Here is a 17,497-nt window from a genome sequence, read left to right as displayed (position 1 = left end):
CCGGGCTGCTGCATCACCTCACCGGAGAAAGGGACCCCGCTTACTGCGCCTCCTCATCCCCGCACCTCTGCCGCCATGGTAAGCCTGCATTGCGACTATTAGATGCACCCCCAATTATCCCCCATTTTTTGGGGGGGAAAAAGTGCGTCTTGTAGTCCGAAAAATACGGTAATTACTAGTGCCTAAGCAAAGTGTTTGTATAAGTCACGTTTGACCGACAGGTAAATAGAAATAAAAAGGACAAAGTCCTATATGAAGATATTGTTCTCTAGGACTAAGTGCACAAATCATCCCCTCACTTAAGGGTAGTGCAATAAAGGACTAGACGTATCATGATTGATCCATACAACCAGGTGGTCAATATATGAGCTATGAATTGTTCAATACTAATAAGATAACGCGTGAGTGTTTATAAAAATATATAAGCCATGAAAATAAAGTGTATGTAGTATAAGTAGTACTATAAGGCAGAATAGTCAGAGGACCATTTGTAATAAAAAAAATTTTAAAAAAAGAATGTAGTGATCACTCATGTTTAGGATGGAATATATGAATGGAGTGGAGCTATTATTGCACAATAAGGGAAAAGTCAATAAACATTATTTAATCAGAGTGTGTGGGCATCGGCAATATGACAAGCCCATCACTGAAAGAAAATGAAGCGCCACCCATATGACTGAAAGAGATGGTACTATATAACTATAGAAAGTGATTTTTGGAGACCATTATGGCACTGTTTTGATTGACAAGAAGGTGTTAGTGATGCAGATTGGATCACTAACACACTGGGGATGTGACTGGTTCCCTTTAAGTATGGAATTCATGATTTTAAAAATAAATATCGGTAGTAGAAATAAATAAGTGAAAGTGGATAAATAAAATGAGATGATATACAAAGGTATACCAGATGTGAAAAAAAAACTGAAAATTATTCATATTGTGAAAAATCGATAAAAATATTATATCTTTTGAAAGCACACAAGTACAAGAAATAGGGGGCACAAGAGGCCACGTGAAGGATGAAAATGAATGTAAATAAGTATCCAAACAAGGATGCTAGAAAGTGCAAGTGTAATAATGGAGATGAATACGCAAAATAATTAATATTCCACATTAAATATCAAAAATATATTTAATTAAAAAACTTCTATGTTCGCTTCAATGTTTTCCGGACCAGAAAATATGGGCAATCCATATGAACTCCATGCCGATCTCAATATCTCATTTAATCCATTCAAGCTGACGGTATTCAAATTTGAAATCCATCTAGTTTCTAGCTAAGATAGACTCTCCTCCCAGTTACCACCACGACGGTACTGGGTTTGTAAAAAGATTTTCCTTTCCCACATCCCCAGGCAGATGTTGCAATGTGAGGGTGCAAAGGCAGCCCATAGGGAACATCCTTAAAAAGAAAAAAAAATTGTGTTTAAGGGTAAAATCCAAAAGAATAAATAACGTAATTACCGTATTTTTCGGACTATAAGACACACCCCAAATTTTGGGGTGGAAAATAGAAGAAAAAAAGATTGTTATAAGATGGGGGTCCGTCTTATTGTCTGAATTTAAGGTATCTTACCTGAGGGCAGGCGGTGGTAGAGCGGGATCACAGGAGGCATGGTCCCTTCCTCAGGAAGCCGGCGGCAGTAGAAGTGGGGCAATGCTGCAGTCCTGGAGTGCAATGCTGTGGGTCCGGTGTTGGCGGTGAGGCAGAGCATGGAGCAGGGTCCCTTCCTCAGGATGCCAGCGGCAAAAATGTGGCGACTCCACGGCGAGCAGAGCTGAGTGCATCACCGGTTTCTCGGCGGTCTCCTCCCTGAGGCCACGCGTGCGTATATTGAGATCTCTGCGGCCCTCGGCTTCAGGAAAATGGCCACCAAGATCTCAATCTGTGCATGCGCGGCTTCCAGCGGCCATTTTCCTGAAGCCAAGGGCCACCGAGCTCTCAATCTACACACACGCCGCCTCTGGTGGCCCACGGCTTCAGGAAGGTGGCCGCAAGGAAACCAACGATGCACTCCGCACTGCTCACCGCCAACACAAGTTTTTACCAAAAATATAAATATATTCTCAATTCATAAAATAGGTAAAAATTTGCTGGTGACTGCTGGCTCCCCAGCGATTCCGAGATTGAGACTCTGAAAACCCAATTAATCTGCTCTATAAGGCTGTCTTGAAAGGAACAGAGATACAAATCCTCAACCTCTCATCCATCCATGGTCTTTGTGACTGCCAAAAAAAGCCGAGGGATGTGCTCAACTTTCTCCAGTTGTCAGTGAATGGAGCAGAGGATGATGATGGGCACTTTGGCTCCAGTCAAGACATGGCTGTAGAGTGCCATTATTGAAATCTGTGAATCCCAGTAGTTGTCCTATAGATCGGGAATAACTTGTGTTTTTGAGGTTGGTAAATATACAAAGCAACCTGGTAGCAAAAGAATATTGTCCTTGAGAGAATCGGAGATCTGTGAGGACTGTGCACCAGAACCCCCATCTGATCCCTTATTTTAAGTTGTCTCTTTTTATAAATATAGAATAGATAGATACAGTGGGGCAAAAAAGTATTTAGTCAGTCAGCAATAGTGCAAGTTCCACAACTTAAAAAAATGAGAGGCGTCTGTAATTTACATCATAGGTAGACCTTAACTATGGTAGACAAACTGAGAAAAAAAAATCCAGAAAATCACATTGTCTGTTTTTTTAACATTTTATTTGCATATTATGGTGGAAAATAAGTATTTGGTCAGAAACAAAATTTCATCTCAATACTTTGTAATATATCCTTTGTTGGCAATGACAGAGGTCAAACGTTTTCTGTAAGTCTTCACAAGGTTGCCACACACTGTTGTTGGTATGTTGGCCCATTCCTCCATGCAGATCTCCTCTAGAGCAGTGATGTGTTTGGCTTTTCGCTTGGCAACACGGACTTTCAACTCCCTCCAAAGGTTTTCTATAGGGTTGAGATCTGGAGACTGGCTAGGCCACTCCAGGACCTTGAAATGCTACTTACGAAGCCACTCCTTCGTTGCCCTGGCGGTGTGCTTTGGATCATTGTCATGTTGAAAGACCCAGCCATGTTTCATCTTCAATGCCCTTGCTGATGGAAGGAGGTTTGCACTCAAAATCTCACGATACATGGCCCCATTCATTCTTTCATGTACCCGGATCAGTCGTCCTGGCCCCTTTGCAGAGAAACAGCCCCAAAGCATGATGTTTCCACCACCATGCTTTACAGTAGGTATGGTGTTTGATGGATGCAACTCAGTATTCTTTTTCCTCCAAACACAACAAGTTGTGTTTCTACCAAACAGTTCCAGTTTGTTTTCATCAGACCATAGGGCATTCTCCCAAAACTCCTCTGGATCATCCAAATGCTCTCTAGCAAACTTCAGACGGGCCCGGACATGTACTGGCTTAAGCAGTGGGACACGTCTGGCACTGCAGGATCTGAGTCCATGGTGGCGTAGTGTGTTACTTATGGTAGGCCTTGTTACATTGGTCCCAGCTCTCTGCAGTTCATTCACTAGGTCCCCCCGTGTGGTTCTGGGATTTTTGCTCACCGTTCTTGTGATCGTTCTGACCCCACGGGGTGGGATTTTGCGTGGAGCCCCAGATCGAGGGAGATTATCAGTGGTCTTGTATGTCTTCCATTTTCTAATTATTGCTCCCACTGTTGATTTTTTCACTCCAAGCTGGTTGGCTATTGCAGATTCAGTCTTCCCAGCCTGGTGCAGGGCTACAATTTTGTTTCTGGTGTCCTTTGACAGCTCTTTGGTCTTCACCATAGTGGAGTTTGGAGTCAGACTGTTTGAGGGTGTGCACAGGTGTCTTTTTATACTGATATCAAATTTAAACAGGTGCCATTACTACAGGTAATGAGTGGAGGAAAGTGGAGACTCTTAAAGAAGAAGTTACAGGTCTGTGAGAGCCTGAAATCTTGATTGTTTGTTTCTGACCAAATACTTATTTTCCACCATAATATGCAAATAAAATGTTAAAAAAACAGACAATGTGATTTTCTGGATTTTTTTTTCTCAGTTTGTCTCCCATAGTTGAGGTCTACCTATGATGTAAATTACAGACGCCTCTCATCTTTTTAAGTGGTGGAACTTGCACTATTGCTGACTGACTAAATACTTTTTTGCCCCACTGTAGATATCCAGTTGGCTCTGCTTTGGCCAATTATATAAACAAAAACTGGAAATGTAAGCGTGTTATAAATATATAACTTTTATTTTTTCAAGACCTTTTTAGGGATCTTGGTGCGTATTCTGTTTAATTACAATGGTTTTGCTGGATAAATGTTAAACTGCTACAGAAGAGCAATAAGCATAGAGGCATTTTAGAAAAAGATTGTACAGCATACATTTTTTTCTAATCCTATACTTAATCAACTTGGACTTTGAATCCTTCATTGAAGCATTTAATTACCTCAACTGAAATAAACCTTTATTATGGTATGAATGCAAATTTCATTATTTTGACAACGATTATCCCATTGAGATGATTTCTCCTCTGTTACAAGTGATATCCTATCGCTAGGGATGCCATTACAAGTTAATTATTGGATATTCATCTGCAAAAAGCCCACACGAAATAGCTTTATATGCATACAGTCATAGCCAAAATATGAAAAAAAGGCAAACTGAACATAATTTTGCACAAAACCCCAAAAATGTGGTCTGGACAAAATTGGTGTCACTTACTATTTGGTTGCCCACCATTTGGAATAAATAACTGCAATCAATCGCTTCACATAACCATCAACAAGCTTCTAACACCTCTCAACTGGAATTTTTTACCACTCTTGTTTTGTAAACTGCTCGAGGTCCCTCATATTTGAAGGGTGCCTTCTCCCAACAGTTATTTTAAGATCTTAACATGGGTCTTCAGTGGTATTTACATCCGGACTCATTACTGGCCTATTCAGAATTCTCCATTGCTTTCTTTCCATCCATTTCTGGTCGCTTCTTGAAGTATGTTTGAGGTCATTGTCCTGCTGGAAGACCCGTGACCTAGGATGCAAACCCAGCTTTCTGACACTGGGCACAGCATTGCAACCCAAAATCCTTTGGTAATCTTCAGATTTCATGATGCCTTGCAAACCGTCAAGGCACCTAGTGCCAGAAGCAGTAAAACAACCCCAAAACCTCTTTGAACCTCCACCATATTTGACTGTAGGTACTGTGTTCTTTTATTTGTAGGCTTCATTACGTTTTTGGCAAGCAGAGCTATTTCGTAAAGCACATAATCCTTTTACTATCTTGGTCTCATCTGCCTACAAGATGCTTTCCTTGTTAAACTGCAGTCTAGCATTTTTATGTCTGTGTCAGCAGTGGGATCATCCTGGGTATGCTTTTTATAACTTTTCTGTTGGTTGCGCTGACACGGATGCACCATGAGCCTGCAGGACAGCTTGAATTTCTTTGGAACTTAATTGGAGCTGTTTATTCACCATTTGAACTACCCTGTGTTGCAATTGTTCATTATTTTTTCTCTGCTGTTCACGCCCCAGGAGATTACCTATAGTGCCATGAATTGTAAACTCCTTGATTATGTTGGACAAAGGATCAAGATCTCTTGAGATGGACTTATAACCATGAGATTATTAATATTTTTCTATAATTTTGGTTCTCAAATACTCCATCAGTTCCCTTCGCCTCTTTGGTCTCCATCCTTAGTGTGGCACACACAGACACACAATGCAACTTCTCCCTTTTTATCTGATTTGAGGTGCGATTTTCATATTTCCCACACCTATTACTTGGCACAGGTGAGTTTGAATGAGCATCACATGCTTGAAACAAAGTTATTTACTCAAATTTGGAAAGGTGCCAACAATTTTGTCCCACCTATTTTGCCTCTTTTCTTCTATTTTTGTGTTGTTCCAATACACACAAAGGAAATAAACGTGTATACCAATAGATGTGTAATTGCAATAATTTCCTGGGAGAAATACTGAATTTTCTGGAACAATTTCAAGTGTGCCAAGACTTTCGGCCATGACTGTAATTACATTTTGAGATTCCAGCTCTTGGTGCTTCCTAATATGGAAGTAAAGTATTCAGAATTAAGTGTAATGTAAAGACTTACCATGTTTTTCAGTGTTCTGACCCCATCAATGTTGGACAACAATAAAGAAAAAAAACACTTTTTGGTGTTATAGGGCAGTGGAATGGTTAATGCTAGCTTTTCTGGGTCCTTGGGTTGTGAAAGAATCAATGTCTGTGTCTTAGTTGCTAAGGAATTGGAGAGGCTAAAAGGAACCTGTCACCAGCAAAAACACTATTAACCTGCAGATATAGGGTAAATCCCCTCTTATTTTGATAACCAGCACAGTCAAAACCGACATCTCCGGGCTTCAGCCCTCATCTGTGAGTGTTATCTTGGCTGATTATCAAAAATAGAGGGGTCACCACGCCTTTTTTTTTCATTTAAATAATTATCTAAACCAGCATGGGGTCCCCCAATTTTTGACAACCAGCCAAGCTAAAGCAGACAGCTGGGGGCTGGCATTTTCAGACTGGGAAGGGCCATGGATATTGTCCCTCCTCAGCCTAAAAATATGAGACCGCAGCAGTCTCATAAAAGGCTCATCTATTAGATGCGCCAATTCTGGTGCTTAACCTGGCTCTTCGCACTTGCCCTGGGGCGGTGGCAAGTGGGTTAATATTTGTGGGTTTGATGTCGGCTTTTTAATTTCAGCTGACATCAAGCCCAGAGGTTAGTAATGGAGAGGTGTCTATAACACACCACCATTACTAACAACATAGACTGTAATAAAGAAGATGCAGCCAGAATAAAGTCCTTTATCTGATATAAAACTCCCCGCCCTCTTTTACCCATTTATTTTCAAAAATGTAAACTAAAAAAACACCATATTCCTCACCTGTCTCGACGATAAAATAAGCCATTTCATGGCTGACAGTTGCATGATGCAGCTGTGAATCCAGGAGAACACTAAGCTGAGCCTGACAACTCGGCTGCAGAGCAGTGATGTCAATAAGGTGTGCGAAGTTCAGAGTCGATGAACTCCGGTGACCTCAGTGACGTCAGTGCTGGCAGCTTGAGAACTTTCTCACACGTGCTAACGTCAGTGAGACCGGGCGTACCATGATGAGAGTAGTACTCTTATCAGCCGACGTCTGTTACCGACAGTCACCGCTGCCCATCGGATCCGGTGTTCCTCACGCTGTCACACAGATGACAGTTTGTGAACCACCGGATGTTCGAGCCCTCCCTTTCATTTGCAAGGTTGAGCTGAGAATGTAGTAAACTTGCAGAGCTACTCAATCCTTCTTACTGTATGAGACAAGGACACTTTCCAGCAACAATATTATTCTTGCGAAGCTTAATTCACAAAATAAAGTATTCTTGCCCTTGATGTCTTGTATGTTAATGATTTTTATAGCAGTTTACATCTTGTGTATAATTTCACTGACCCAGAGTTTTCTTCTGTAGACCCAGCTTCCAGAGTTGGACACTGTGGCATCTGAAAGAACAAGAAATTTTATATCATGGCTTACGCAGGACAGTCCATTAAACCCTCTTTTATATGTGTTGAAGTAAGTATGTGTGCATGTGTATTTTCTTCTTAATTAAATACCCGTATGTTTCATGAAATACCAATCCTAGAACATCCCATCTTAGATCTCTTTACCTGTATGTTTCATGAAATACCAATCCTAGAACATCCCATCTTAGATCTCTTTACCTGTATGTTTCATGAAATACCAATCCTAGAACATCCCTTCTTAGATCTCTTTACCTGTTTGTTTCATGAAATACCAATCCTAGAACATCCCTTCTTAGATCTCTTTACCTGTATGTTTCATGAAATACCAATCCTAGAACATCCAGTCTTAGATCTCTTTACCTGTATTTTTCATGAAATACCAATCCTAGAACATCCCTTCTTAGATCTCTTTACCTGTATTTTTCATGAAATACCAATCCTAGAACATCCCTTCTTAGATCTCTTTACCTGTATGTTTCATGAAATACCAATCCTAGAACATCCCGTCTTAGATCTCTTTACCTGTATGTTTCATGAAATACCAATCCTAGAACATCCCTTCTTAGGGTATGTGTCCACGTTCAGGATTGCATCAGGATTTGGTCAGGATTTTTCATCAGTATTTGTAAGCCAAAACCAGGAGTGGGTGATAAATGCAAAAGTGGAGCATATGTTTATATTATACTTTTCCTCTAATTGTTCCACTCCTGGTTTTGGCTTACAAATACTGATGAAAAATCCTGACCAAATCCTGATGCAATCCTGAACGTGGACACATACCCTAAGATCTCTTTACCTGTATGTTTCATGAAATACCAATCCTAGAACATCCCTTCTTAGATCTCTTTACCTGTATGTTTCATGAAATACCAATCCTAGAACATCCCATCTTAGATCTCTTTACCTGTATGTTTCATGAAATACCAATCCTAGAACATCCCATCTTAGATCTCTTTACCTGTATGTTTCATGAAATACCAATCCTAGAACATCCCTTCTTAGATCTCTTTACTTGTATGTTTCATGAAATACCAATCCTAGAACATCCAGTCTTAGATCTCTTTACCTGTATGTTTCATGAAATACCAATCCTAGAACATCCCGTCTTAGATCTCTTTATGGTTGTTCCTCTGTTATCCCTCCTAGAAATGTATACATAAATTCACAGCTTAGTGTTACAATTCATAATAATAATAATGTTATTTACATAGCGCCAACATACTCAATAGCATTTTACAAATAAGCGGGGACACGTATAGACAAAAAAGAACCTCACAAAGTAATATAGTTCATCAGTTACAGGAGGAGTGAGGTTCCTGCTCGCAGGCTTACAATCTATAAGGAAATTGGGTGCATCTCTAATAGTTAGCCACAGTTGGCCATGTTTGGATTACAGTGTAAGATTGGTAGGGAGACGCCCCAAACTCGTGAGTTTTTAGCAAAGCTTCATATTATCCGAGGCAGGAATACGACTGTAACACCTCTATACACGTCTGAGAAATAGGGATTTTTGTGTACTCACCGTAAAATCCTTTTCTCCGAGCCATTCATTGGGGGACACAGACCGTGGGTGTATGCTGCTGCCAATAGGAGGCTGAGACTAAGTGATACAAAAAAAGTTAGCTCCTCCCCTGCAGTATATACCCTCCTGCTGGCTCTTAGCTAACCAGTTCGGTGCAAAAGCAGTAGGAGATCAATAACAATATATGAGCGTATAGCATGTCATATTCTAAAAAACAAGCATAAGCTAATAACAGCGTGGGAGCTGTGTCCCCCAATGAATGGCTCGGAGAAAAGTATTTTACGGTGAGTACACAAAAATCCCTATTTCTCCTTCGCCTCATTGGGGGACACAGACCGTGGGACGTCCCAAAGCAGTCCCTGGGTGGGGACAACAATAGATCAGGCCCTGTGTAACCGCTACTTACAAGTGCGCCACCGCGGCCTGCAGAGTCCGCCTGCCCAGACTCACATCTGTGGAAGTGTGGGAATTATAGTGCTTCAAGAATGCATGCGGACTGGACGAATCCGCAAGCTTGCAGGCGTGTCTTGCTGACGCCTGGTGCCTAAAACCCTTGATAGACAGGGAGATAGGCTGACATCTAGCATGGAAGGACTCCTGGATGGTGAAAAGAATTCACCATGTTATCATGGTCGATGAAACGGCTAAACCCTTCCTGAAAATGTCAGGAAGCCTTCCTCTACCGTCAGGAAGCCCAAATAAAATGTCCAACCTTCAGAAGGACGCTGTCCTCAAGATGTACCTACTCAGAGCACTCACTTCGTCCAGAATATGGGGGATCTTATTCCATTTTGTGGACTGGAGCCAAAAGAGATGAGGGAAGAACTATGCCCTCATAACAGTGGTAATACAGTACCACCTTGGTAACAAGGGATGGAGATGGCCTGAGGACAACCTTGCCTCGAAGGTAATAAGGGAAAAAAGTCTGAAAGAGCAGAGAAGCTAGCTCCGAAGACTCGTCAGAGTGAGAATATCGCAGAGGAGAACGGGACGACTTTCCCTGATAGTAAAGTCTGCCCGGATGAAAAAGGAGCCTACTGTAAGGCTCCTAGGAATGATAAGGTCCCAATGATCTAACGGTATGCGATAGGGAAGAACTACGTGTGAAAACTCCCTGTGAGAAAGTCCCTACTTGCAGTTGTGCTGCGATAAGGCGAGAAGATACTAGCTCCGCAAACAAAAACGGACGTGGTCAGTGCGGATATCTGAGGATCACTGGGGCCCCTTTCTGCTTCCGAAAGGCTTTCGGAAGCAGTGGAAAGGGAGTTATGGAAACTGGTACCACGGCAGAACCAGAGCATGGAGAGCGATGGCTCTTGGATCTCGAGGCCGAACCACGAACTCGAGTACATTGGCCTTCAGTCTGGATGTCATCCCACCTACAACTGGAGAGCTCCAGTAAGGACAGATCTGATGGAAGACTTCGGGGTGAAGTTCCCACTGACTTGAGGCGGAACCCTGACGGCTGAATTTGTTTGCCGTTCAGAGTTCTACTTCTGGGATATATACTGCCGAGATCACCGAATAATAAACTTCGGCCCATCAGAAAAAGTGAGGTACCTCGGTCATGGCGCCTGATCGTGGGTACCTGCTAGATGACTGACGTAAGGCCCCGCCGTGGCATTATCCAATTGAATTCGGATAGGGTGACCCGCCAGAAGGCAGTGGACCTGATGTAAGACTACCGTTCGGATCTCCAGAACAATGATGGGGAGAAGAAGACTGGCATTGGTAGTTACTAATAACCATTGAACCGGGAGAAAGGCCCTGGATAAAGAAGGAGCTCAGAGACTATTGTCTGAAAGTCTATTTGACTTGCTGAAAACGAGCGGAGCGAAGGAAACCGCTTCCATTGTCGTCACCATTTTTCCTCAGAACTCTCTTAGCAAATCGAATGAAATGAGGGGTGAGTAATCAAGTCCTCAGAAACTCTCCTTGCGCGAGCTCCCTGTTGAAGGGCCATGACCTTGTCTCGAGGAAGAATTACCATCCTTCTAGAAGTGTGCAGGATAATCCTCAAAAAGGATATCTGCTGGGCTGGAAATGAGGAGACCTTGTCTAAGTGTAGCTGCCAGCCCAGGAGAGAAGGATTCGCAAGAGATATAGACGACTCAGCGAAGTCCTGGAAGGGTGGCTAGACAGACCAAACAGGGCAGGACGAGCACGCCTCTAGAGTGCAAGAGAAACATGACATCCGCCATGACCCGAGCGAACACTCTGGGTGCGGAAGCAAGGCCAAAGGACAAGGTTGTGACATGAAAATGCTGTTGACGAATGGAAAGGCGAAGGAATTTTTGCAGAGGGCAAGCAACCCGAATGTCGATGGATGCCGGAAACTGCACCTTTTTCTGTTGAAGTAATGGCTGAGCGGAGGAACTCCATCCAAAGAAGGAGGGCCATGTCAAAGGTTGTTAGAAGTTTGAGGTCCAGGGTCGATCTTACTTTTCGTTCCCCTGTTTGGAACCAAGATCCCTTAGATCTAGACTGTGCTGGACAATCCTTATACAATCCTTTGTCAGTCTCCCGCTCAAAGGATTTGATTGGCCAGTTATTGCTGGTGTGAATCAAGGTAGTTAAGGTCTCCAGCCAGGAGACCATTGCTCTAGCAATCTATGTGGCCGCTAGGGAGGATAGAGCGCTGGACTCGAAGCCGCAAGACGGAATTGATGACCCATCAGGTAGGGATACTGGTAGGAATACCACAGGAGATTCTACCCGGTTAATCTGACCCATGGCAGAATGTGCGGCTGCATCCAGCAGGTCATAGTCTCTTGCCATCTCCTCTTTTCACGGTGCAGAGATAAAAATTAGGCACCCTCGATCCATCAACCTCTTAACAGGGAAGTGGAGAGGAATTGTCCGCCTTCTTGCATCATCCAGTAAATAGTGGTGATGCAGAGGGGGAGCTCGTAGGCCAAAAAGGGTGCCTCTATGTGTCCACAGAGTACAGCTCTCCAGGTGGACAGGACAGGTTGTCTGGCGTTAGGCCTGGATGCAGAAGAGGAAACATGGAGACGACACTCCGTGTGCTCGTCTGTTGATGGTGTGGGGAGATCGGTGCCCTTTAAAGGACCCGTCGCCCTTAAAAAACAGGCCAGGCATGGCATCCCACGTAGAGGCTTCTGTCCAGTGAATCGCTTATCCGAATTGAATGGCAAATGCTCTCGAGGGAGTTTAGTCTCTGAAGCTCTGGCAAGCTCAGGCAATATCCAATCCATATTCAGAGCCTTGTTGTCATCAAATCATAGGTGAGGGAGCAGGAAACGAAAAACTTCCGTTTTCTAGATGCCTGTATGTTTCTAGACACCTGCACGTTTCTAGAATACTTGCGGCTCCCATATAGGATAGGGACCATGTATATTGGTCCTGCGAGCACTCCAAACACAGAGGGTACACAGAGGGATTCAATCTCTTGGTCAGAGAACCATGGATTGGTCAGTGAAGAAGTCCACTGAGGGGAACTAGAGGATAAAGCTGGGGTCGGCGGCGGAGGGCTCCTCGGACTGATCAAGCGCCTTTAAGACCAGGAAATATTGGTCATACGCCTTTAAGACCAGGGAATACTGGTCATGCGCCTTTAAGACCAGAGAATACTGGTCATGCGCCTTTAAGACCAGGGAATGCTGGTCATGCGCCTTTAAGACCAGGGAATACTGGTCATGCACCTTTAAGACCAGAAAATACTGATCATGCACCTTTAAGACCAGAAAATACTGGTCATGCACCTTTAAGACCAGAGAATACTGGTCATGCACCTTTAAGACCAGAGAATACTGGTCATGCACCTTTAAGACCAGAGAATACTGGTCATGCACCTTTAAGACCAGAGAATACTGGTCATGCACCTTTAAGACCAGAGAATACTGGTCATGCACCTTTAAGACCAGAGAATACTGGTCATGCACCTTTAAGACCAGAGAATTCTGTTCATGCACCTTTAAAACCAGAGAATACTGGTCATGCGCCTTTAAGACTGGGAATACTGGCCATATGCCTTTAAGACCAGGCCAGGTACTTCCTTACCCGGGTACTGATGTAGAGTCGATGTGCCCCTTAAATGCAAAAATACTGTCACCCCAGTGTGAGCTGGCCGGGTGGACCAAGATGGCCACCGGGAGCTGCAGAGTTGATAAAATCTCGCAGAGAGCGAGAAGCGCCAATTTGGGGGGCGGAGCCACAGACACGATGTTGAATAGGCCTAAGCCGGGGCCTAGATTTCTGTAGCCGGCGGGCGACACCAGCGGGGCGTTCCAGGCAAGACTTCCAGGATGCGGCCTACAAATCGGCCGAAGCCGGGGACTAAATTTTTGCAGCCATCCAGAGCGTTACCTCAGAGAGGTGGGCCACAGGGAAGTGGCTGAGGCTGCCTGTCAGCATGTGAATATCCCACTGAAGATGGATCCACTCACCATTGATGCGCGTCCCGGCATGGAGCCGCCGCGGATGTGGGTTTCAGCGCTGTTCTGTGCAGCGTGGACGGTGCAGGGATAAACCTCAATCCATCATCCGTTTGTTAGGGAGGTGGAGAGGACCCGTCCGCCTCCTTGTGCCATCCGCTTTCACAGTGGTGGGACAGTGGGGGCTGCTCGGACGCCATAGAGAGGGGCCTCTGTACAGCCATGGAGCTCAGTCCGGGTGGACAGGGCCAGTTGTCCGGCATTAGGCCTGGCTCCAGGAGAGGATACATGGAGGCGACACTCCATGTGGTCGCCTGCTGCTGGTGTGGGGAGATCGGGACCATGAAAGGAACCGTCGCCCCTGAAGAGAGCTCAGGCATGGCTTCCCACGTCGCAGGAGAGGGTACGGGGAGGTATACTCGCCGTGCTCGCCTGTTGATGGTTCGGGGGAGATCGGAACCTTGAAAGGAACCGTCGCCCCCTTCACTCCGTTAATTAAAAAATAAAAATTTACAGAAAAGTAAACAATAAAATAAAAACGTTGGGGTCTGAAACAGACCCATGTGCCTCCTACAGACACTAAGCAAGAACTGGTTAGCTGAGAGCCAGCAGGAGGGTGTATACTGCAGGGGAGGAGAGAACTTTTTTTGTATCACTTAGTGTCAGCCTCCTATTGGCAGCAGCATACACCCACGGTCTGTGTCCCCCAATGAGGCGAAGGAGAAAACAGGCTCTGGCGTTCAGAATAGGTGATCTTACACCTGACCCTGCTCCCCCTCTTTTCTCAATGACCTTTCCACACACTCATATGCTTCAATACAAAAAATGGGCTTGGAATCTTTTCATTTCTTCAAATGTAGGATTTCCTGAAACCATAGGTTAGGAGTAGTGATGAGTGAGTGTACTCGTTACTCGACATTTCCCGAGCACGCTCGGGTGTCTATTTTTTAGTGCTCGGAGATTTGGTTTTCATCGCCGCAGCTGAATGATTTACAGCTACTAGCCAGCTTTATTACATGTGGGGGTTCCCTAGCAACAAGGCAACCCCCACATGTACTTATGCTGGCTAGCAGATGTAAATCATGCAGCTGCGTTCAACAAAAACTAAATCTCCGAGCACTAAAAAATACTCGGAGGACACCCGAGCGTGCTTTGGAAGTCTCGGGCAGCGAGTATATTCGTTCATCACTAGTTAGGAGTTTAAGAAAAGCCCCAGTGGCTGCAAATTTTCTATTTATCATTCTTAATAAAGATTGTGATACTTCCTAAAATATTTAACAACAAAAAATTAAAGGGGATCTGCCAGCATAATTTCACTCACCACCTAACCACTCCCCAAACTATTGGTGGACTAGTCTTTGAAAAAGCTACATGCACATATAGATAGTTTGGGGTGTGAAATCCTGAGGACAGATTCCCATTAACACATAAACCTTACCCAAACAATAGGTCATTTTTTGATGACACATTTAATGAATTTGGCACATCTTTTATCTGGCATGCGCCACCGCAAGAAACATTCTACAGTCAGAGACTAGAGCACTTTTCTGTCCTGACACAAGTTTGTGGTGTAAATTATGATGATCTAGTTGTGACTGACTTAACGCAATTTTTTTTGTGCAATTTGTAAACCGAATTTTGTCGGAAACTTTTGGGATGAATCCAGTCCTATATCTTTTCATTTTGATCACATCTCTCCACTCTAGAATCTTGCCACTCTTGAGGATGTGAGATCCTCAGAAATTTACTGAAGTTTAGAATTAAGGAGTATGATGAATTGATTTATGTGTGTATTCTATGGGAATAGTTTTCTTGGATGCGTTAAAGTTTCTTTTAATAAATGAGTTCTACCATTTGAGGCATATAGGAAATGTTAATCTTGGGTGAATGGAAAGTAATTTAATACTTGCCATGTTCCGCTTTATAGAAGTAATTCGTCTTTGTCATTTCAGGGACGACAGTGCTGGGAAGACTGAATTCTTCCAACACTTAATTGAAGACCGTTCAGAGGCGGCCTTTTCCTACTATGAATTTTTACTTCACATCCAACAACAAATATGCAAGTGACAAGGGTATGCGGAGGAGCCCTCATCTTGAAACATAGCCCCACTTAATACCGAGAGTCCCGGCCTTTGGTGTACATCAACTCTGTTTCCTGTGAATAGGCCACACCAAAGTCCTTGTTTTCTACAACCTCCAAGCCTTTGAGAATGGCCATTGTTCTGCGGTTTATGTTTTAGACAGATTTATGTATGTCGATTCGTGTGGAATTTTGGTGCGGTGTTTCTTTTATGTGATGAATGACTTGTAGTTTTTTTCCTCCAATGGTTGCAATTGTTTGTTTTTTTTTATTCTCCTTCCTGATATGAAGAGATGCCAAAGACCAGTGATAGTGTTTACTACGCTTGAAGAAACTTCTATGATCTTTTGACATTCTCGACCGGGAAGATATGACTTGGCGTATGTGACTATAGAGCTAAACTAAATCATGTATATATGAAGGCATTTGTAAAGTGTAAAAATGTAACTAAACAAATGACTTGTGAACTCTTGATGAATGTAGATCCTTCTACAGATACAACATTTATCCCAAATATATATAAAAAAAAACCTCTGGCAAAATAACTGTGGATTTATTTATAAAGAACATCCTAATTAAAAAAAATTTGCTTGAACATGTGTTTTATACTTATGCAAGTAATATCTATTTTAAAAACCAACATTTCAAGTTTAGACCCTATATTGTAAATGTAATTATACTTTTTTTTCTGTGAATACTATAAGTAAACTTTTCAAACTTCAACTTGACTTGCGTATTACTGGCATACCTAGTTACTTTTTTTCTATCCTGTCATCCCTGTGCAGTCAGAATGCAATCTGTTTTTTTTTTTTTTTTTTTACTCTGCAGCTATTAATCTTTTACAGGACCTATTATAGTTTCCCATCTTACAGAATTGTAATGTATCCGTAAAAATCGGACGCCTTACTGATGATCCTTATGGCATCTGAATTTTTTTTTCTTGCACCATACCAATTTCGGAGTCAAGTTGCAGCAAGCTGTGAATTTTTCCTCATGCTTGAATATACCTGAGAAATAATGGCAAATTTGCACTGCCTCATAACTGGTCCGAGTGCAATCCCTTTTTTTATCAGATTGCACTCGTCTGGTTTATATGCTTGTGTGAGCGAACCCTTTATGTGCACCTCAAGGAAAACTCCCACCCAGTGAAATGATGTGCTGAGACACACAACTGCACACTCCGTGGTGCAGCTGACAAATCAACTATAAAACAGATATGATCCTATTCATTTGAATCCATACTCAATAGGCATTGCTGCAGTTGTACTGCCCAATATCCAGTTGCTCTCTGCATTCTGGATGTCAGATTGAGTCAATATCTAGCGTTGATTCTACATTACTCATCTTCAAATTGATGATACTTTTTTCAGGAGTAGAATTTTTCATGCAGCTAAATATTGCAAAAATCCCATCTGATCATATAAAGGGTTATTCCCAAAATCACAATGTGGTCTTATAATAATTATTTTTGTCACTATAACTCATTTTTAAAACTACCCAGTTTTGCATATATCGCCCCCAAAGGATGTTTGTTAGCTGGTTTCTCTCCTGTACTCATAACTGGAGCTTGTATTAAATACACAGTGCAGAGTTGGTTGAGCTTCTCTATTGATGCATCTAGCAGAGGACTTTCTTTTGCCATGGGAATCAACCATACAGCATTTTCTGTTTCGCATTATTGATCTGTCAGCAGCAGGCAGCAAACGTTGCTCAGATCTGCATTAGGCTATGTGCACACGTTGCGGATTAGGCTTAGGAATTTCTGGTGCGGATTCTGCCTCTCCTGGATTTGTCGCGTTTTTTGTGGGGTTCCGCAGCGTGTTTGCTGCGGTTTTCTTGCGGATTTGCTGCATTTTTTACCCCTGCGATTTTCTATAATGGAATGGGTACAAAAACGCTGCAGATTCGCAAAAAATAAGTGACATGCTACTTCTTTTAAACCGCAGCGTTTCCGCAGCGGATTTTCCTCAAAGTGTGCACAGCATT

At 43.0% G+C, this 17,497-nt stretch overlaps 1 protein-coding gene across 3 annotated transcripts in view; it reads left to right on the top strand.

Moving 5' to 3' along the window:
- The window catches only part of SEC24B (SEC24 homolog B, COPII coat complex component), a 98,241-nt gene extending 82,007 nt beyond the window's left edge, over window positions 1-16,234 (top strand). For all 3 annotated transcript variants that reach the window (XM_069743862.1, XM_069743864.1, XM_069743863.1), the window contains 2 exons: window positions 7,458-7,561; window positions 15,384-16,234. In XM_069743862.1, coding sequence (XP_069599963.1) covers window positions 7,458-7,561; window positions 15,384-15,498 — 219 coding nt within the window. In that variant the 3' untranslated portion in view covers window positions 15,499-16,234. The remainder of the gene's footprint in view (window positions 1-7,457; window positions 7,562-15,383) is intronic.
- Window positions 16,235-17,497: the final 1,263 nt, after the last annotated feature.

This window comes from Ranitomeya imitator, chromosome 1 (assembly GCF_032444005.1).
Source record: "Ranitomeya imitator isolate aRanImi1 chromosome 1, aRanImi1.pri, whole genome shotgun sequence".
Taxonomy (NCBI): domain Eukaryota; kingdom Metazoa; phylum Chordata; class Amphibia; order Anura; family Dendrobatidae; genus Ranitomeya; species Ranitomeya imitator.
This window is presented reverse-complemented; position numbering and strand designations above follow the sequence as displayed.